This window comes from Aureobasidium melanogenum (assembly GCF_000721775.1).
Source record: "Aureobasidium melanogenum CBS 110374 unplaced genomic scaffold scaffold_54, whole genome shotgun sequence".
Taxonomy (NCBI): Eukaryota; Fungi; Ascomycota; class Dothideomycetes; order Dothideales; family Saccotheciaceae; genus Aureobasidium; species Aureobasidium melanogenum.
Genome location: NW_024470106.1, coordinates 1 through 20,423, shown reverse-complemented (window position 1 = coordinate 20,423; position 20,423 = coordinate 1). Strand labels below are relative to the sequence as shown.

General features: G+C 49.6%; 7 protein-coding genes across 7 annotated transcripts; 5 read left to right on the top strand and 2 right to left on the bottom strand.

Annotated features, from left to right (window-relative positions):
* Positions 1 to 380: 380 nt before the first annotated feature.
* On the top strand, positions 381 to 1,142 carry M437DRAFT_70617 (uncharacterized protein; the record flags this gene model as incomplete). Its single annotated transcript, XM_041025508.1, has 1 exon — positions 381 to 1,142. The coding sequence occupies one exon, from the start codon at positions 381 to 383 to the stop codon at positions 1,140 to 1,142; it is 762 nt and encodes a 253-aa protein (XP_040874696.1).
* Positions 1,143 to 3,602: 2,460 nt separating this feature from the next.
* Positions 3,603 to 6,423, top strand: M437DRAFT_79551 (uncharacterized protein; the record flags this gene model as incomplete). The annotated part of the gene is made up of 7 exons (XM_041027194.1): positions 3,603 to 3,790; positions 3,866 to 4,293; positions 4,371 to 4,661; positions 4,725 to 4,994; positions 5,062 to 5,606; positions 5,754 to 6,181; positions 6,360 to 6,423. The coding sequence occupies 7 exons, from the start codon at positions 3,603 to 3,605 to the stop codon at positions 6,421 to 6,423; spliced, it is 2,214 nt and encodes a 737-aa protein (XP_040874695.1).
* A 186-nt stretch (positions 6,424 to 6,609) lies between these two features.
* On the bottom strand, positions 6,610 to 7,146 carry M437DRAFT_89263 (uncharacterized protein; the record flags this gene model as incomplete). The annotated part of the gene is made up of 2 exons (XM_041029008.1): positions 6,610 to 6,747; positions 6,799 to 7,146. 2 exons carry the CDS (start codon positions 7,144 to 7,146, stop codon positions 6,610 to 6,612), a joined length of 486 nt encoding a protein of 161 aa, XP_040874694.1.
* Positions 7,147 to 9,564: 2,418 nt separating this feature from the next.
* Positions 9,565 to 10,662, top strand: M437DRAFT_70615 (uncharacterized protein; the record flags this gene model as incomplete). The annotated part of the gene is made up of 2 exons (XM_041025507.1): positions 9,565 to 9,593; positions 10,218 to 10,662. The coding sequence occupies 2 exons, from the start codon at positions 9,565 to 9,567 to the stop codon at positions 10,660 to 10,662; spliced, it is 474 nt and encodes a 157-aa protein (XP_040874693.1).
* Positions 10,663 to 11,481: 819 nt separating this feature from the next.
* Positions 11,482 to 12,096, bottom strand: M437DRAFT_70614 (uncharacterized protein; the record flags this gene model as incomplete). The annotated part of the gene is made up of 1 exon (XM_041025506.1): positions 11,482 to 12,096. One exon carries the CDS (start codon positions 12,094 to 12,096, stop codon positions 11,482 to 11,484), a length of 615 nt encoding a protein of 204 aa, XP_040874692.1.
* A 1,160-nt stretch (positions 12,097 to 13,256) lies between these two features.
* On the top strand, positions 13,257 to 15,140 carry M437DRAFT_89262 (uncharacterized protein; the record flags this gene model as incomplete). The annotated part of the gene is made up of 4 exons (XM_041029007.1): positions 13,257 to 13,802; positions 13,877 to 14,014; positions 14,070 to 15,045; positions 15,106 to 15,140. The coding sequence occupies 4 exons, from the start codon at positions 13,257 to 13,259 to the stop codon at positions 15,138 to 15,140; spliced, it is 1,695 nt and encodes a 564-aa protein (XP_040874691.1).
* Positions 15,141 to 16,223: 1,083 nt separating this feature from the next.
* On the top strand, positions 16,224 to 17,040 carry M437DRAFT_89261 (uncharacterized protein; the record flags this gene model as incomplete). The annotated part of the gene is made up of 4 exons (XM_041029006.1): positions 16,224 to 16,550; positions 16,618 to 16,746; positions 16,805 to 16,956; positions 17,022 to 17,040. 4 exons carry the CDS (start codon positions 16,224 to 16,226, stop codon positions 17,038 to 17,040), a joined length of 627 nt encoding a protein of 208 aa, XP_040874690.1.
* Positions 17,041 to 20,423: the final 3,383 nt, after the last annotated feature.

Genomic DNA, 20,423 nt, shown 5'->3' with positions numbered 1-20,423 from the left:
ACCTCGTGTGTCCTACGTGCAATGGAAGGCGCGAGCATGGTTGCCTACCGATACTTGCCTCCTTCGCGACAGTAAATAACAAGTTTTTACAGTTTCCAAAACATCACTGTGCTCTCCGTCGACTCTCTTCTCTTTTGACGCATCGTCCTCACCACTACTGCCTGATTCTTCACTTGAGCTATTCTTGCCGCATGGTAATGTCTCACCTTCCTGGGGTCGTCTCGTCGGAGGTTAATGTCCATCTGACACCTAGAAACCTGACATCATCTCAATCTCGAATGACTAAACGGACACCATCCGACCATACAAACACCACCTGACCAAAAGAAAGTTGTCTAGCTGGACGTATGATCTTGGTACATCAGTCGCGCGCTCACGACATGTCATGCCATTCGGACGATTTCTCACTCTCCTCAATTTCCGGGCCAGATTCAGATGTCAGTGTTTACGATGCGGATCCTAGCTACTATCCCTTGCAACCCGTCTTCGTCCGCGCTCTTGAAAAATGGAAACAACAAAGTGTCTCCTTCGTCAGTCTTCCACCAGAAGTCAGGAACCGAATATATCAACTGGCATGCGAAAACAGACATACAACCAGCGATCGTCCCATACGCTTCGATGCATACCATCGCTGGATGTTTCCCTGCTGGGAGAGAGGAGGTCTGATGTATTACTGCAAGCAGGTGAGACGCGAGTTCATGCCACTTTTCATCGCTTCGATCTTCTTCCCTCTGCACCTTGGATATCATGAGGGAACGACTGGTCTCGAGCTTGTGACCTGGCTGAAGGAAGCCGGTCCTGTTCTAACTTCGCATGTTCGTCGGCTGCAAGTCAACTTTGGCGTGAACTGGTCGGACAATTCTCGCACCGTCTTCGCTCCTTCGTCCTCTAAACTTACCACTCCTGTGTATGATATTGCTGGCCTACTCATTGACGTATCGCAAGAAGGCCACCTCGAGATATCACAGATGTACGACACAAAGTTCGACGAACGAGTCCTTCCCGACATACAGGACAAAGTCGGACGAAGTCTCAAAGTCGGGTCAACCGGCCTGATGGGCTTCGTTGAGTTCAAGATCGTGTATGAAGTGCTGCAGCAGTATCATCCTGGCTTCGTTTATGCCGTTCGGCAAGGTTACTGAGCCTGCGTATGGCTCTGCCTGGGCGGCGGTATTGTGAACAAGAGGTTGCCGTAGACAGGACACCGGTGACGATCGCAAGCTGAGGAATTGTGTCAACGCATGCATTAACGAACATAACGATGAGAACTGCTATACGGACATAGCTCAATTGCAAGACAACCAGAGACATACATCAACAGGTATGATGGGGTCGAAGGGACATGGGACCAAAAGATTTAGGCAGCGGCATTCCGCCCTAGTTCTAGTGCCACTCAAATCTTGATTCTTGTCCCATCTTGTCCCATCTTGTCCCATCTGATCCAGCTCATTCTAAGGAAGTTGGTTCTCAGCGAATCCTCCCGATAGATCCGAATCTTCGAGCTCAAGATACGTCGCATAGAGCCCCAAGCTGGTGATCTCATCAGCTAGCCGCGCTCCCTATCACTTGTACGCTTTTTGTGCATCAAACTTAGTTTTGTGAAACTCCAAAACTCCTCAAGCTGAACGACACGCGCGAAGTACGTGAATCCTCAGCATATTTCGGAGGTGCTAGAAACGGTCTTACGCCCGCTTTCTGACAGCCGCGGACTTCCTTTCTTCGTCTTCTTCATAAGAACGGAATGATTGAGTAAGAACAACCAAGGTCCTAGTCGGATGTAATTTCGTATACGTCATGCCATCTGGCCAGATCAGGTGGTGACTGACATCAGCACAGGTGGCCAGATTCGATCTTTGGCTTGGAAAAACCGCCAGGGTCACCTGCGCAACACATTGATCAACCCTATGCTATCAGAACAGCGACCCACAATGCTGTTTGTAATGCACTGACAGTCAAGAGAGATAATTTCGAGATACTTTGGCAGCCGTGGTGACGGAACAGTCATGTGGACTCGTGCCGTGAGCTATCTTGATTCTAAGTACGAACAGTATTTGTTCGTCAATTGACGACTCGAGACGTGCATGGGAATGTTTCACACAGCCTTGCTAAGGGTCACGACACAGTGGTTATTAGGGTGAATTCGCATCTTCTTTTATATGGCCCACTTGCATTCTGATACTGCCTGCGACAGACTGACATTTGATCCGCTCTGAAACTGTCACAGACATTGCTAGAGATTGCTCCAGGCCTCCTGCTTTCTGATCACTGCGATACCTGACCATGCAATAGTCCAGAGCTGCTAGCAAAGAGAAAGTTTTGTTCCTGGTTACTATTGGCAACTCTAATACTGCTTCTAACTCAATCGTCCTACGTGAATTGTACTAACAGAGAGAACATCGCGCAATCACCAGCCGATCACAACCGAGCATACATTCCAAAGATGACTACGACTTAGCATACACTAGCAAAGCATCTGGGGCCCCTCTGCACCACTTGAGAACTTCTAGTGAACGCGCTAATATTGACTTCACCCTTCCACGACGAGATACTTAGCCGCTGCGGTTTGCACCTATCGACGGTCCTGAATGATGTTGATTGAAGCGAAGATACCCATACACAGGCGATCGAGAGGATTTGGCTCCGTGATGGGAGAAGGATAACAAGATCGACATCACAAAACATTGATAAGCAGCGTGGTGAAGACACTGATGTCCCTTCGCTCACTACAGTCTTCAGTTGTCCGAGCTTGGTCCAGGCAGCAATCTTCTTGGCGCGGATCGCAGCCTTGGTAGGTCCCGCTTCAGCTCAGACCGATACAGATCACTTTGTGATTGGCTCACGGGTGATTGAGAGAGATGCGGGGTCGGAAATCCGGACGGGTCAAACACAAACGACCTGAGGTTTGACCTCAGTTTGAAATTTATGTCATACTCTCTTGACTTACAAGATGACAGGCTAGCTCTTCGAACATCGCGACCGTTGGAGGTGCGATGGATCTCTTGACATTCTATGCTTCTTCCGATCTGCAATATAACGATATCTACCACACACAGCAGGTAGGTACGGCGCATGGTGCGTCATTAAGTGCTCATGCGCGCCGCTTATCCTTGTCACTGCATGCATCTCACATCTCAAGCGCAGCCTCATTCGATGCACCAGTGGCTGTGCTGGCGGCCTTACAAGAATCGGGCTGAAGATGCTGAGTCCAGTCCTCGATGCGTTGGTGGATCTTCGCCCTTCCAACAGAATCAACCATCGCTTCTCACTCCCACAACCACCAGTCACGCAGGACTTCTTTCCTCTTTCAGCTGCCTCAGGTTTCTCACAGCCTCAAGGTGAACAGCGTCACCTTACCTCGTAATGCGTATGGCATCGGCATCATTTGCGCTCTTGTGGAGGAGAAAGCGGCCATGGAGGTCATGCTCGACGAGGAGCACGAACAGCTACAGCAGAAGTCTGGCGATCACAACAGCTATACCTTTGGTAGGATTGGCAAGCACAACGTGGTCATCGCTTGCCCTCCTGGCGGTCATCAAGGCAAGGCGGCTGCCGCAACAGTCGCTGCACACATGATGTATAGCTTCCCCATCAAGCTCGGTCTGATGGTCGGAATCGGTGGAGGTGTACCCAGCCAGGTCCCCACCATCCGACTCGGTGACGTGATCGTGAGCATGCCAGAAGGTATGCATGGGGGAGTGGTGCAGTATGATCTGGGAAAGCTGGAGTCCGATGGTTTTCGTCGCAAGGGGCATTTGGACAAGCCTCCGAAAGCTCTCCTAGGCGCAGTGACGTCACTTTGAGCAAAACATGAGCGGAAGGACCCCGACTTCCCTCGATACTTGACTGCGATAGCGAATAACCGCAGGATGGCGACAAAATACGGCTTCCAAGGGACACAGCATGACCGGTTATTTGGTCCGGAAGAGATCCATCCTAAAGACCGTCAAACCTGCGACCACTGCGTGTCAAGTCTCCGGATAATCCAGCGTACCGACCGCGACGACAACACACCTCAAGTCTTCTATGGCACTATCTTGTCAGGGGACCTGGTGATGAAGAATGGAGAAGAAAGAGACAGAAGAGCAGCAGAGGATAGGGCCGTGTGTTTCGAGATGGAGGCGGCAGGCTTGATGAACGACTTTCCTTGCTTGGTGGTCAGAGGCATCTCGGACTATTCGGACTCGCACAAAAACGACAGATGGCAGCCGTATGCGGCGGCGACGGCGGCAGCATACGCGAAAGAGCTTTTAGGTGCTTTGAGTGTGCAGGAAGTCGAGAAGCTCGGGCCTGCGAGTATGCCCAATACCTCCTAACGATCCTTCACCTGCACACCAGGTGCTGTCCGCTAACGCTAACGTCGTATGTTTCAGACAAGCATATAGTCCCTTTCAGCTTGAAGGGTGTACCCGCCATCGATCACTTTGTGCAACGAGTCAGTGATATGCAAGAACTGGAGGAACATTTCTTCCCTCAGCAACCTCATCTCGCTCGTCGCAAGATGTTTGTCGTTCATGGCCTTGGTGGCATTGGCAAGACGCAGCTTTGCATCGAATTTGTCCGGCGATACCAGGAAAAGTATAGTGCAGTGTTGTGGCTCGATGGATCGTCAGAAGATGCTCTGCAACGATCGTTTATCGAAGTCGTTGCAAGGCTTCCTGCTGGCGAGATACCGCTCGCTCTGATTCAAGCTGCGGAACAAGCAAGTCCCGACCAGCTTTCGATAGTACGAGGTGTAATGGACTGGCTATCCCTGCCGTCTAACCGGCAATGGCTTCTTGTCATCGACAACGTTGACCGTGACCACACGACCAAAGAAAAAGATCCCCTGGCTTATGATGTCAAACAGTATTTCCCCACAGCAGACCATGGTAACATCCTTATCACAAGCAGGCTATCGACGCTAACGGCGCCCCGAAGTAGCCTGCGCCTTACCAGGGTTGATCGTGAACAAGGTCGAGCCATTCTAGAAGCTACGGGGGGAGAAATAATATCAGGTACGATGAAAACCTATTGGTATCAAATGAGTCGAGCAGCCAAGCTCAAGTTGACATGTAATCATAGCGCAAGACAAGAGCAGCGTAGACGCACTCTTGGAGAAGCTAGGAGGCCTTCCTCTCGCTCTGACACAAGCCGGAGCTTATATCAGCCAGACAGCTGTGAGAATCACTCAGTATCTTGAGTATTATGACAGCACGTGGAAAGATCTGATGGAACGGCAAGACGAGTATCCGCTGCAAGAATATGCACAACGAAGTGTGCTGACGACCTGGAAAATATCTTACGAGCAGGTGAAGAACCAGAGCGAGGCAGCCAGTAACCTGTTGCAACTCTGGAGTTTCCTCTATGCTGGCGATCTCTGGTATGAGCTTGTTACTTGTACTGAGAGGCTTGACTCAAAGACTATTGTGCCGAACTGGTTAACAGTGCTGGCACAGGACAAGCTAGACTTTGACCGCGCTCTGGCGCTGCTCATCAAGTACTCGCTAGTGGAGGGCAGAGCAGAGACAGCTAGCTACGCCATGCATTCCGTTCTACACTCTTGGTGCCGTTATTCGGCGAGGAACGAGGCGGAGAGAAACTCATGCCAGAAGTTGGCGATGGACATTGTCGGGTAAATGGTGCCCTCAGAGAGCGTGGAGGAGTACTGGGTTCTTCAGAGAAGACTACTCCCGCACGGTCAGACAATTCTTACCAACATGAACTGAAACACGAAAGCGGGAATAGATGTCAATGACACGGTGGCATATGAGAAGCTAGCTGGCATGTTCGCAGATCAAATCCGATATACAGAAGCAGAAGAAATCTACAGGCGAGCGCTAGCCATGAAGGAAAAGATATACGGATCCAAACACACGTCTACACTCGGTACAGTTCACGAACTAGGCAGTGTCTATCGCGAACAAGGCAGGCTCGCAGAAGCAGAAGAGATGTGCGAGCGCGCACTAGCCGGGAAGGAGAAGGCACTCGGGTCCGAGCACGCGTCTACGCTGAACACAGTCAACAACCTAGGCAGTGTTTACCGCGACCAAGGCAGGCTCGCAGAAGCAGAAGAGATGTATGAGCGAGCACTCGCCGGGTATGAGAAGGCACTCGGGTCCGAGCACAAGTCTACGCTGAACACAGTCAACAACCTAGGTAATCTTTACACTGACCAAGGCAGGCTCGCAGAAGCAGAGGCGATGTACGAGCGAGCACTAGCAGGGCATGAGAAGGCGCTTGGGCCCGAGCACACATCTACACTCATCACAGTCCACAACCTAGGCATTCTACATCGCGCTCAAGGTAGACTTGCACATCGCCACCAATGTGTCTGCCAGTAAGTGCTGCAGTAGAGGAATTCTTAGCATCTGTATTTACAGTCTTGTCTTCTTTACGACTTGTCCTAAACACTGCTTCTTCACTACCCTCGCTGCTATGTCTTGAGTGCGATCTAGTGAAAGCTGAAAATTCCTGGTTTGAGTCTAGAGACGACACTTCACGACTTCATGCGGGCAGAAGGCTGAACGGCCGGGTATGCGATGGTACGTCCACAAGAGATAAGCTGTTGAAGCCCATCTGTTGGACAGCATCACACAATCGGTCGGCCCGGCCACGGATATCTTTTTAGCTTCAACCCTTGACCAGAGCGTGCTTTGCAAACCATGATCGATCTTGGGCCTCCGACCATTCGTAGAGCAGTTGCAGTACCGACACAAAGACGCCAAGTCTTGTGCTTGCCTTGGCAAACTCGATCTTCGTCCAGATGTCCTGAGGCAAACGTCATTGTAAGGTCGGCTTTTGAGAATCGTACGGACTTACTGTCGTGCCGGCAGCACTGCGTGACGCAAAGAGAAAGTACCATTGCGGACCTTGAGCGATGAGTAAGGGAAGCCAAGGGAGATCGGTCGTTTCGGCCTTGCTCTCATCGAGCAAGTCGCGCAAGCGAGTGAAATGAGCTGCGGCCCACACAGCGAGCTGGACCTCAGCTTCCCGAAGGCTCTCACTCTCCGGTTTGGTCTTAATGCTGACCACGATAGGTTTGTTAGTCAATGGCCCATATCTTGTGTGGTTGAAGGATTGCACACCACCATCGATGTATCTGCCAGTGAGTGGCAGAGCGGAGGTAAGTCTATCGTCCGGACGGAGGACGATGGCGAAGTCGACCATTTTGCTGCGAATAGGTTGACTGTCTTAACTTACCGGGTTTAGCAAGCTTGGACTTATGGTAGCGTGAACACTACGACCCATTAGTACTGGATGACAGATGTAGAGGCAAGAATACAAACATGGTTTTAATGGTCACAAATTGGCCATATGGCGAGGAGCTCTCGGCGAGCATGCAGAGGGGTCCATGGACAAAACAGTTCTAAGCAGCTTCGGAGTCCGCGTCTTCACTTAGCTCGCACGCTTTGTCGGCGAGTCGATCGACGTCGGCCAGCATTAGGGCATCACCTAGACGCGAACGGTCGTCGTTGTGGTCATGATGAAGGTCTTCCCGCCGGAATCTCCGCTCCGAGTAACGCGACAAGTTCTCCCATAGGAACACGGGTCGCGTCAATAGAGCGGGATACAAAGCAACTTTGTGCGTAGCGAACGAACCTTAAACTCGCCCGGGACCGTTTTCGTACCTTCTGCATAGTTAAGCACTTTCTCTACGAGCTTCATGAACCCCAGCGGAGCATCGTCGCGCACAAAGGAGGATTCCTTGAAGGTGTGTAGGTGGATTGATTAGGGCAACGCGCGGAGTATCGCACGCTTAGATGGACTGGTTGCGCCGGATCGTGACCTCTTTAAGCCACGAGACGTGACCGAGGCTTGTGAAGAAGTCGTGCTAGACAATCCCGAGTCGAAGGACTGCTAGACAAGAGGCCGGGTTGTTGCAGCTTAAGGTGTTGCGTCGCTATCGCGGCCTCTGACACCTTCGCCCATCGACCCTGTCTTGCTAGGCCGCTTAGGCTGTGGTTCTGGTGTTAGGTACGATCGCAGCCAAGTTTCGTCAGGTGCGCATCGCTTAGCGCTTGCACTCGGTGGGCTAGGGTCTGCTGCTATCCTCGGCGAGTCATAATTCTCATATTTCGAGGCTGTTGTCTCGGTCCTTTTTTCGATCGTCGAATCGTCGTACATAGCCAGGCTCTACGAAGAAGGGTGTGGCTTGTGTTGTTGTTAGCTGGAATGACGCAATCTCGGAAGCTGCCGTTACGGCCCGTCCCCATCTTGCCGAGCTTCACTTTGGTTCGTCCTTCTCTGTACGCACGTCTACTGACTGGCTGGATAGCTGCACAGTTCGGGATGTTGGAAACACTCGACTTGCGCATGGTACCTTCACTTATGTCGAACAACTGGTCCAGGCCATGCAGACCGGGCGCGCTTGTTCTACAGTTGCTTGTTCGCGACGGAACCACAGGGTCCGAATCTGCTCAGCGTCTCCGATCCAGGACCTCGATTTGTGACAAAGTGGTGGTGAGATAATGACTGCATCATCTTACTAACGGCTCTGTACAAGTGGGTCCATTCGGGCCTGCGTATGTATATCCAGACCTAACATCCATACCTGGAGACTACTTTACGCTGCCAAAGATATAACGAGACAGCATAGGCCCTCTCTGCAAACCTGTTGCGATGCTTCTGCAGTCTTGCTAAACTGTACATTGTCTTCTGCGCATGACGTGTCATCCTTTTCTGTAGTTCCTGCGTTCAGTACCTCTTCTTAGAAAGTAACGAACGACCTTCCTTATGGAAGTTCTAAGCTCACAATTATGAGGCCGACAGGGAAAGATGAGAAAGAGATACTTGTCACACGGATATCGTTGCCGTTCTCGATCTATGCACACAGCCCTACTCTCACCGATCCATGACGCCTGCTCGCCCGTGCACCTTTTAGCAGTCTCGTTACTCTACACGAGTCAAACACGGAGAGTATTTCTTCTTTCCAGCACTTGTGATACAGTCGTGGGATACGCAGTTTGCCGAGATGATATCCCTAATTTGCGCCAAGGCTTAGGAAGTCCACAGTCATCTTTGATTAAGAAGCGTATGGGTAAGCAAAAAGTACTGTATCTCATGGCTCGAAAGCATCGATGCTGACCAGGTGTTTGATGGCTATGCGACATGTCCAAAGGTTCACATTAGGTAAAGCCAATGCACAATCTTGCAAGATTCTCATCTGGATCCTTTCACTAACAAGTGTAGAGCTTATTGGTAACTTGAACATCATTCTACTCAGCAATCTCGAATCTTGGAAACGCTGGATTTTCGTACCGAAAACTCTGCTCGAAAAGGACAAGAATCACTCGTGTTAAGAGACGCCTTTTCTTGAGTTAGTCATGTCAAATACGTTCCCTGCGAACGAGCACGGTCAAGGTTAACCTGATGTTCTGTAATCAGAACTCATCAATGATCGAAAGGTGAAAGACAAATTACAGCTCCGCGTTGGCTAAAAATAGCCTGACTCGAAACTCGAGGATTGTCGTCCTGCAGTTTCGGTTCTGTTTGAATTCGTTCCTTACGAATATCTGCGCCCGATGATACGTTCGAGCAATCAGAGACGTGCTTGCGTAATCTGCAGATGCTCAAGTTTTGCCAGAAATGGCGCAAGATATAGCATCTTCCAGTCTGTAAGCACGGCCAGTCATTGCTTTTATACTTGCTGGGCTCAACTGTCACACCTTAATTACGTGTACCGAACCTCGTTTGTACCAGCTAATGGCATAGCAGATATCGATCTCGGCACCATGCATAACACGGAGGCATGGATGAACGCAGGTACAAGATACGATATGTGTAGGTCCTGTAAATCGATAAGGGTTGGAATCTCGTCAACCCAACCGGTCGGCATGATTGGCGGGTCGCAGATTACGGTCAAGACAGAGAAACACATATGGAGCCGCCTGAGCTCTAGCACGCGAAGCCACCATGCAAGGATGATGGACGGAAAGAGCCGCCGAAAACGGGACATCAAGGCTTTTCAGTTCATCGGTCGTACATGTCCACTCACTTGACACACAACCGTTCATCGGTCGTTCTTGCCCACTCACTCGACAAACAATTGTTCATCGATCTAGGTCTTCAACCGTGCGCCTATACATGATGGCACAACGCCCTCTGGGCGAGTCACCCAAGGGATCGTGCTCAAAAAGCCCAACACCGGAGCTGAACGAGTCGACATCGCCTATCAGACTGCTGCACAGGAAGAGAGAGTCAATGCAAAGATTTTTCTCGAATGACTGATCGCTGAATAGATACAGATCTCACCTGTCCCCGCCGACTGTCAGTAGCCTGCCTCCAGGACAGCCTGGTCCAACGGATCAGACAGGCACGCTGAAGAGAAAACGGACTGATGAAGAAAGTGCGGACACCACAAAGAGGGGTGGACCAGTGCTTGAGCTATCCAACCTCGGCACATCTAAGCTCAGCAGGAACGATGATTCGACTAGCGAGACAGCCAAGCTTGACAAAAGTTCTGATATGTTTATCAAATGTAGATGGTTAGGAGAGAACTCGATGTACCTCTTTTCTATCAGTCTGAACGTCAACATGGATGAAACTAGTCTCTGGAACAAGATTCGGGACAAACTGCACTGCTCGCTCAATCATGCTGCCGGAGTGGAGGTTTTGGACACTATCAAATTGCGTGGTGGAGCCCGGTGGACGATTTCATCTGCGCCAAAGATTGAAAGCTCTTAGCAAGCGTGTCGAGATGCTCTGTTGGAAGGAAGAAACCAGGGAGATCGATGCGAAAGTGTAAGTGCTTGGACAGGGCGCCAGAGATGACTGAAGAGGGGGAAGGTTTCCAGGTCGCGTGCCCTTATGAAGGAGGAGATGCTGCACGTCAGGACGAAGAAGACGGAGAAGCTGAAGCAGTACGCAAGGAAAATACATAGATATGTAGAGTAGAGATGATCATGGAAGAGCTTACTAACAATTGCTGCCCTCTGGCGGTCGTAGTGCTGAAGAATAACGCGAAGCTCAACCTTAAAGAGGTCACGCTGTTTGGTCCGCCGATTCTGTCGAATAAGAGTCAACAGACTGATCGCAACTTCGATTCGAATCGGACATGACCCAACCCATAAGAGCAATCCTGTGACATTTCATGGAACCTCCGCTATAGCTGGTTATGAGGATGTTGGCATTGCTTCCCTTCAGAATTTGTCACTTTTTGACTGTCAGGGGGAGCTTGAACCGTCTGGCACACACTCGAGTACTTGACCAAGCACGTACCAGGCTTAGGATCTGTCAAGATGATGGAGGTGTACAATAAAGCTTGGGATTATGGGTATACAACGCGGCGGTTTGCCGCTCATGTTAGGATATGGTTGTCAGAGATAGAACATGGAGCTCGACGAGCCAAAAGATTACCCTATAATTCAATGACTCAAGCAGCACCTGCTGAGAAGTGGATGTTGATCAGATATATCTAGGGCGAAGGAGAAGGAGGATGTGATTCGAGACAGTCTGGTAGATAGGAAAGAGTCTCTAAACGAATGTGACTTGCCTCGAAACTGGCTAAAAATCTGTACTAAGATCTTCAAACTGTGCGCGGAGGAGATTCGGATTATTCCTATCCTGCTCTCTACATATGATCGTCGAGAGGTGTTCAAGAATATCTGTTTCGTGTTTTCGCGCCGTGACTAAGAAAAGTGTTGGTTTCTCATCCATCACTGCCTTGCACTTGAATTCGCATGTCTGCATGGCCATTTGGAAGAGGTAATCATACACGTGTCCGCGCTTGATCGTGTACAAAGCCTCCCATTGTCCGGAATCGCTGAGAGTCTTTCTATGCCTGATCTCGGCCTCATACAGATAGTCGTCAGAGTTTGTCATAAAGCTTGGACGTGGACAATGGTGCCTTATATCTATCAGACCTGTGAACAAGCTGCTATCCTTGAGCAGGGCGTCCATCAAGGATACGCGTGCGGGGTCCTTCAAGGGAATCATGAAGCAGCAAGACCCCATGGTTCTCTGTTCGCAAATCCAGCCGTTTGAATCTGTCTCACGTCGTTCTCTGGGCGCGTCATAAGAGGCCACATACACCTTATCTAACAGCGAGATCAGATGTTCGTTGCGCTTGTGCTGTGGGTTGTATCTGCTGCCTATGTGGCTTGTGACCTTTTCACCCATGTAGAAGTTTTTGTTTTGCTCAAGAACTTGAGACCAGCTTTTACACTCGTTCTAAGACAATTTGTCTAGTTCCGGATGCAGAAGCTCGGAGCTCCGTTGCGCGTCGAAATCACTGGATTCGTTCTCGGACTCGATGTCGGAGACGGAGCTGGTTCGGTGACAAGATACGGGATCAGCTGAGTGTTCAGCCTTGCTATCCATGTCTTGAACGTTGGAGTCTGGTCCAACAAACACAAGGGGGATGCTTATCGTTATATAGGATAGACTACCACGTTTGAGAGACATTTGGCGCGTGGAATATGCTCAAATCTGATGAGATCATCCCTGCCTCACGCATGCGCAAGTTTGATATTCGACAAGTCATGATTCTGTTCGCCCCATTTCTCTTGCCTTGGCGTTTGCTCTCTCACGATATCTCACCGCCTGGAACCCATGTTCAGGAGAAAACAGATGGTTAATAACTGACAATCAGGTTTACAGACGATCGCATACTCTTAGAAACATATCAGTCTAATCGAAAGGGTCATCTACTCTATCTTACCTACAGCGTAAGTAGAACGGCTGACGAGAATGAAATTGGCTGGACTTGTGGAACGTTTCGTGATCAATGTGTGATGCAAGCACTTTAATGTGACGTGAATCATGTGCCATGAGATCTAAGATAGCTGCCAAGGATTCTTGGCATTCTGCTGGGAGAGCATGATGAGCATCTCAGAACGCAACAGTCGTGACACTACAATTCTGGACCTTGTGCATTTCGTAAAAATCTACGCCAGCAGCGAGACCTTGGTCTTTGATCTCGAGTAAGTCATGTCATTCGAATCAGTCTTTATAAATGAGATGTATTGTGAATAACTTGTTGCTAAGAGTCGCCACTATCATGTTAGATCTCAAAATCAAGCCGCTCACCTCAGACTTGGTCATTGAGCCAAGAAAATCAGAAAAAGTCGTTAATGGTGATAGAATCTTCACGTCAAGAAAGCCTGGTGGCTCAGAGTAGCTGATATAGACCAAAGATGTTACGTTATGTGGATCGAACCCATAGTATATTGCTCAGTTTCTCCATGCGGTGGTTTCATATAAAAGTATATATATAAGTATCGAACTGCCATCTCCTTCGACAGGAGTCATCTGCGTGCTGATCCGGTAGAAATTACAACATGAGTTCAGATCCAGAAATTCTCAAATCCGACATGAAGACGGAACATATAGGCCAGGCAATGGAAAAGCAAGCCGCTGGCTCCGACCAAGACACGATTGCACCAGGAGAGGAGAATCCAAGTAGTAGTACTAACAGTCCAAGTCTTTCTGGCGGAGATAGAGATGAGCATGGATCAGATGCCAGTGTAGCTTCATCGTTGTCCAAGAGTGGCGCTTCAAGTCCCTTGACTCAAGAATCTCAGAAGTCATGGTCAAGAATACAACCTAGCAGCGATGTCAGGATCGAGGACATCCAACCGCCCAACAGACACGAGCCTGCAGTGAGAGAACGCTCGCGGGAAGCTGAGATCAACATGCTGCAAACCTCGAAGACTAGACCTGATAACTTGGTCGAGCCTCATAAGCCTGAAGGTGACTCACAGTTCCGGGATACTTCTTCCATATATGCCCACAGCAGTTACAATGGTAACATGCATGAGCGAACCGCTACAACAAAAAGGCTGTTGAAGGGAATTACTAGAAAAGATGAACCCACTGAACAAGGAGTGAGTTCTGACATCGTGGATAAGGAGCTCGAGGCCCGAACCAAGAAGAAACCTTACTAAGAATAAATGATAAGGCAGAAGTTCAAGGCGAGACCTTTCCCACAATCGACGAGCCTCACATCAGACCGACAGCAAAGTGCGATTACGACTGTAAGCGCTTGAAACCTCATATAGAAGATATGACACTTCGACTTGAAGGTATATCTGGATCGGTAAGCCATGACCTGCGAAGTGATCGTCAATAAGCTGACTTCTGCGGCAAACCAGATTGCGAAACTCCAAAGAATGGCCATTGCACAGCACGAAATCATAAGCAGAATGGACAACTCCATGACAGAGATGGTTGGGAACTCACTTATTCAGATTGAGGACAAGCCAGTCTCCACCCTTTCTAGCTTAACCCAAAAGGCGAAATCCAACAGACACACGTTCAGTGGGAATGGTTCTAGCCACCGAAATGAGCAGGCAAGAGCTGAAGGATCTTCGAACCGTGTTTCGTCCTCTGGATCTGTTGACTACCAGGAAGGCAGCAGACCATGCGCACTTTCACCACCTGCAGAGGATCATGTTCTCATACCCTCTGATGAGCGTGATAAAATCGAGCCAACGACCGGAGCGCCTAGAGATATCGTGGAAGGTAACATTGCAAAACGGAGAGTCTGGGGACGTGAAGGCAATCGGTTCGACATGGAGACACCCAGTTCTTCCTCTTCGATTGGTGAAACGAGCATCATAACTTGCAACTCACGAGTCCCGATCAGTATGAGATCCTTGGCCAAGAACATACAGCCCACGACTTCGCGATTCATAAACATTTCCGATCCATTTCTAAGTCATAAAGAAGCAGTAAGTAATGGCTTGACGAGCCACGACGCATCCCTCGTCCGCACAGAGAGGCGTCTCGTCCAAGCCCAAGAAGTCAGTTCAAAGCTTACGACAACATCCTGGCCTGAGCCACACCAGTCACGGGAGAACGATTCTTCACAGGAACGAGACAGACTGCAAAGACAAGCTCAACGAACAGAAATCAGACTTCTAGGAAAGAAAGATCCTGGGTGCGATCGAAAGAGGAAGTCTGAAGCAGATGGAGAGGGTACTGGTGAGCACCAAAAGCCCATTGCTACCTTGTTACGCCTTGCAGAAGGGGGCAAGAGCGTGCTGGCAGGGTCAGTTGATGCTCACCTGCTTCGCCTCTTGATAGCGAAACGTCACTTCTCCATGGTGGCGCTCTCGGCTGTCTTGGGTATGTTGCTGGTCATGCATACCATGGGTATAGCTCCAGGATACCTGATTCCCTTGATAGGTTTGATGAGCGTCCTTCTATCTCAGAGACATTAAGCAGCGTTTGTATCACTGAATCCATTCCACTTGGCAGACATGCTGCTTTTATCTGTCTATGCTCAATTTCAGGACATCTATGATCTGTCGTTGGTGGCATCTGGAGAGCTTAGAGCTTATCGGGAAATCTGGAAACCATCTAGGTAGAGTGAACAAATTTCGAGTCTCAAAGGTTGGCAGCTTATATGATGGTCATCTATCCGTCAAAGATGGTTCCTGTCATTCAAGAACGCTCAATAGGTGCAGTGGCAATGTTCGTACCACATCCAGTCTTCTTTGTCGAATGTACTGTCGCTGGTAGATCGGTCAAGTAGGTCCCGGGTTCTACCCCTGAAGTCTTGTTGAAACTGTCACAGGAGAAGCAAATCATTGTTTGCGTAAGCGTATGTTCGCGGAAGAATCTTTTGTTTGCCATTATACCCACAACGAACGCAGATATCTTGAAACCTATCGATAGACGTCAAAACAGGAAACCGTCACTGTTTTCGCCTACTGTGATTACGTCTTCTGTACAATCCTCATACTAGGACAAATGGCCAACAGTACCAGTATCTGCTTATCTCAGGATGCACCAAGCGTGACTGATACTCTGTATACCATTTTCTCATGGTTTCCATGATAAGAATCCATCGATTCTATTCTCAGCCACTGCTAGTGTCTCACTGCTCGAGTGAAAAGAGCGTACCTCAGATGCAGTGCTTTCTATGATCTGCTATGCAGCGACTACTTTATCAGCGGAAGTCAAAGTATCAGAAATATCATAACACACGGTGTCGATGAATTTATCTCTTCTTTGTATTGAGCTTGTGCCAGGCGTATCTGCGCTTTATGTGGAGATTGAGCCTCGTATCTTGGGGCCCAAGATGACTTCAACATGACAATTGGATCTAATGTTGTCAAGGATCGACTTTCCACGTACAAATTTATATCTCAGGCAGGCGGCTTTGAATTCAATATCATGTCACTGCATCAGGACCAGAACTCGCCACAGTGCTGACGCGAACGATGGGGACACATATATGCTAAGCCGCTGCATACATCAAAAGAAGCAGACCGTACTCAGACTGTGTGCGGAGCGACGCAATGGATGCTGCCTCAGAAGTCTTCCAATCCGACATGACAGTAGAAAACCTGGACCAAACGACAGCAGAGCAAATGGGCGATCCTTCCAACGGTCTTGGTCAAGATATCAGCGGGTCAAGTGTTCAAAGCTCGAGAAGCCGTGCTAAAAGTCCGAGTCGTCCCGGGGTTGACGAAGGAGGTCGTCGATCAAATGGGAGTAGAGAAGCCTCGTTTTCGAGTAGTCACATAGCACATTCCTCGCCTGGAAAACCTCACACAAACATGTTCGAAAAAGCAAAAGCCTGCCTCAGATCTATCGAGAACAACGGCAGTAAGGTTCAACGAAAGGTGAGTATTGCGTGAACGCTCCGATCTCATGTCACTAGAAGGAGCTCTACTAATAATGTATGATAAGGCGGAAGTACAAGTAGAAGCTCGACAACCTATCGTCAACAATACTCAGAATCAGTCTGTAGAGAGATGTAGCATCGATGACGACCAAGTCAGACAACTGAATACCAAATTAGACAAGATTTCGACATCGGTGAGTCACGATGATGGTGTCAGGAAGGATTGTTAGTTGCTAATACCTCGCGTCGAAGGCCATCACATCCAAAGACATAGAGAATTCGGAAGACGAAATCTACGACAGCACGGAAGACTGGAGAGAGGGCATGTCTGAAAAATTACACAACATGGACTACACGATATACGGCATTAAAGAGAAGACAGACATGACGCTCCACACGATGGAGTTAGTTGAGCCGGCAGTCAGCGCTATATTCAAACTTCTGGATCGTCTGACTGCACTCTTTCTAGGCGCAGCAGAGTGCCCTGAAGATAGAATTCCAACCTCGGAAAAACACCTGCGATTGACAGCCGAAGCAAGGGTTGATGGCTTGTCCGACTTGGGTGGTGAGATAACCTACCATGGTAGTACGAGAACATCCCCAAGTCCCCCGAAAAGGAGCCAAATTTCGGCTGTTCGACGCCGACTCCTAAATCCGAAGCATCGAGTCTTGATGGTGAACACGCCGATCATTCTCGTTGCATTGTTGCTTTTGCATCCCAAAGACGCGATACCGGGATGTCTGATGTATCTGACGACTGGCCTGATCTGGTTCTTTCTACTTCCAACTGTTTGAGAAGTACTTGAATTACTCACTCTTGTATCCGGTGCTACTTTCCATCTGTATCTATCGCTTAACATTTCGAATATGCTGCTGATCGCATCTCCGGATGTTGGGGTTTGGAGGGAGATTTGGGATCCGTGAATACAATTATATCAACAGTAGAAGTTCAAATCTTGGGCGATCGTGGTTAAAGTAAGACAGTCGTGAGATCCAGTCTCCACCCTGTTTCCTCCGTCAAATCTACTGCTGTCAAGATATCTGTTGAGTAGAGACTAGACCCTGGCTCTAGAATTTTGTTGCGGTTGTTCCAGAAAGTGCAGGTCCTTATTTGAGGAAGCGCATATGTGCTTGAGCGTCTACAAATCTTCCATATCGAACAGGTTAGATACTCATCGATTGGATCGTCTTGTGCTAGGAATAGGATCACATATGTTCCTAAGAGCTCGAGGATGAGTATTCCTTCTCTGCAACCCAACACAGTGAAGTTGATGTTTCCACATCGACATGGCTGCCTGATTGACATACAAAATATAATCTGCATGTTTCAAGTCGTACCGTAGGGCATGTGGCGATGGAATTTTAGCTACGAAAACCACGGATCGACATCGCAAATAATCCTGTCTGCTAAGTTGTCGAGAGTCCACTGTGGTCTGCCCCTTGATCAAGTCTCTGCGCGAGGTATTACGTGACTTTCGACTCTCTACAATCGATGCCCCGACGCAAGAGAGGTGGTTGAACCTCCTGGTCAGAATGCACGTCCAAGATTCTCCGCATGATCAGCACAGAAAGTCGCACAGCAAGACCGCATCTTGAGAGATTGGATACCGTCAGGACTTCCACAGTTTTCCAATCATGATCGCGTTATTGTTTGTAAATGTGACTTACTGAGCTCTGATAAGTATGTGCCAGGCATTAGACGATACCAGTGTCTCTTCAAGCACTAAGCTTACGTGTGAGCAGATCTCACGTCGGATGTCGAAAGAATAAGTAGACCCTGACTCTGACGCACAGAGTCTGTAGACGCAGACATGTCGGTGAGACTGTTGAATCTTCCATCTGAGCTTCTGATCGACATAGCGGAACTTCTGCCTCCGATTCAGCGGTCTCGGACCTTGCCATCTCTGTGTAGAGCGATGTATGAGGTGGAGCTCATGTCATGGAGTTGCCAGACTTCGAAGACTTGTACGGTCATAGGTCGTCGGGCGAAAGAGGCATGTGTAGAAAGATTTTCATCGCTGCAGGAGGCCGTTCGTCAGGCCATCATTCGAAATTCAGACTCGATCGTGGTTAGGAACATCTACGTCAGTAGTGTCTTTAGCATCATGGCTCATACAATCCTTGCAAAAGCCATCGGCCTAGCAGGTGGCGAGCATAGGAAAATGCAACATCTGCTGCAAGCGCTGACATCGCTGTCTGACCAGGCAATCGGTGTGATTCCTTCAGAGCGTGGCATCGGCAGCATCATCGCTCGGAAGCGCATCTTGCCTCGCACTGCTCTAGAGCATGGTTGGAGGGGCCATCACGAGGTGGATAGACTCAGGATCATGAAGATATTTGTCGAAAAAATCATCGCATGTGATGTCAATCACCCGCCCCACAGACGCTTTGAGTTGAGTACCTACCAAGAGAGACACCCTCAACTGCCAGGCCGGGTCGGCGGTGTTAGTGAAGAAGTCCGCCACGTCTGAGCTGCTAAGAGCGAGATTCTCGGCAAGGGCCGAAGTGAGCCGGGCGCCGCTTCCTGCTTGATCTTGGGGCAATAATAAACAACTAGCTGATTACAATGGTCCGTGCACGCTTCTGCCTCTGCGAGTCTGCAATCCATCGAGCTGCCATCTCAAACAGTGTGACAAAAGTCGCTCCGGACCGCATCTTTCTAGACCGAAGCGATCCAGGCTGTTGGAGTTCCTAAGCTGTACATGCTCGACGCCAGCCATGCGAATAGCTGCCAAACCAATGCTTGTGCTCCGCCGCACTCCATACGGTCGCCGATGCGCGTGTCCATCCACTGTCGCTCACGTTGCGCGTGGAGCCCATGTCTCCAACCCCGATCCCCTCGTTCGTCTATTCCTCGAGCACCGTCGGGTCGCTGTAAGCCGTCGTACGAAGCCCGGGACCTCTAGTCATGGTACTGTGCCTACCGACCAGTTCCTCATTGGCTGACGGGCCACGGGCGACGGGACCGAGAAAGAGCGGGAGATACACGACTCGATGATGGTGACGGATCGCCGAGTCTCGAGTTGAAAAGGTATTGGTCTTTACCGTGCTGGCACATGAAGGGAGCAAAAGCGTACGAGCAAGACCAGTCTCGACGATATTTTAATGATGGACTTGAACACGCTGCCCATCCTGGTCACATCGCCATGCTCGCGTCGCAAATGAAGCTTACGTCTCGAGCACACAAAGGCATACCCATCTCGGTGTCTCTGGCCTGACGGTCAAAGAACAAGATCGCTGTCTTTATGGGAGAGCATAACCAAGGTCAAGAAGAGTTGTGTTAAACTACACTGGCTTGCCGCGGTCCGCCACGGTGTGTCCAGCAAGACCTTGCTGATCTGGCCTCAGCTCTAGCCTTGGTTCTCCTTGACCACCCATATCACCTTAGGACTGATCTAGGAGCAGCTCAGCCCGCGGGGCCGTTGCCGAAATCTTGAGCTTGCAGAATCTCTCACCCGCCGCGGTCAGGAGATGGAGAACAGTTGCAAAACGACCCAACGGGATGTCGCAGATCGCTCTTTCGATCGTCTCCAATCGTCTACAGTATTGTCAATTCTTGACTTTTGTCCATCTCCATAATGGACATTGACAGCAGTCCACAACAGAGGTGAGCCACTCAGTAAGCCTCACTCACAGCCCAAGGTATGCCAGCTTCGAATGCACGGTTTCTTGGGTCTGTCCCTCGCATGATTGCAGACGCCTTCCAGGATTCTAGTTGCGCCTCTATACTCTCCTTAGACTTGAGCAATGTGTCTCTGGACGAGTCGCCGTCGTTGCCCGGAACTCGACCAAAAGCATGCATCCTCAACGTGTTGTCCATGTTCTCGGCGATTTGCCTGATGGTGTTGTAGCTGGCGTATTGTTCTTCTCC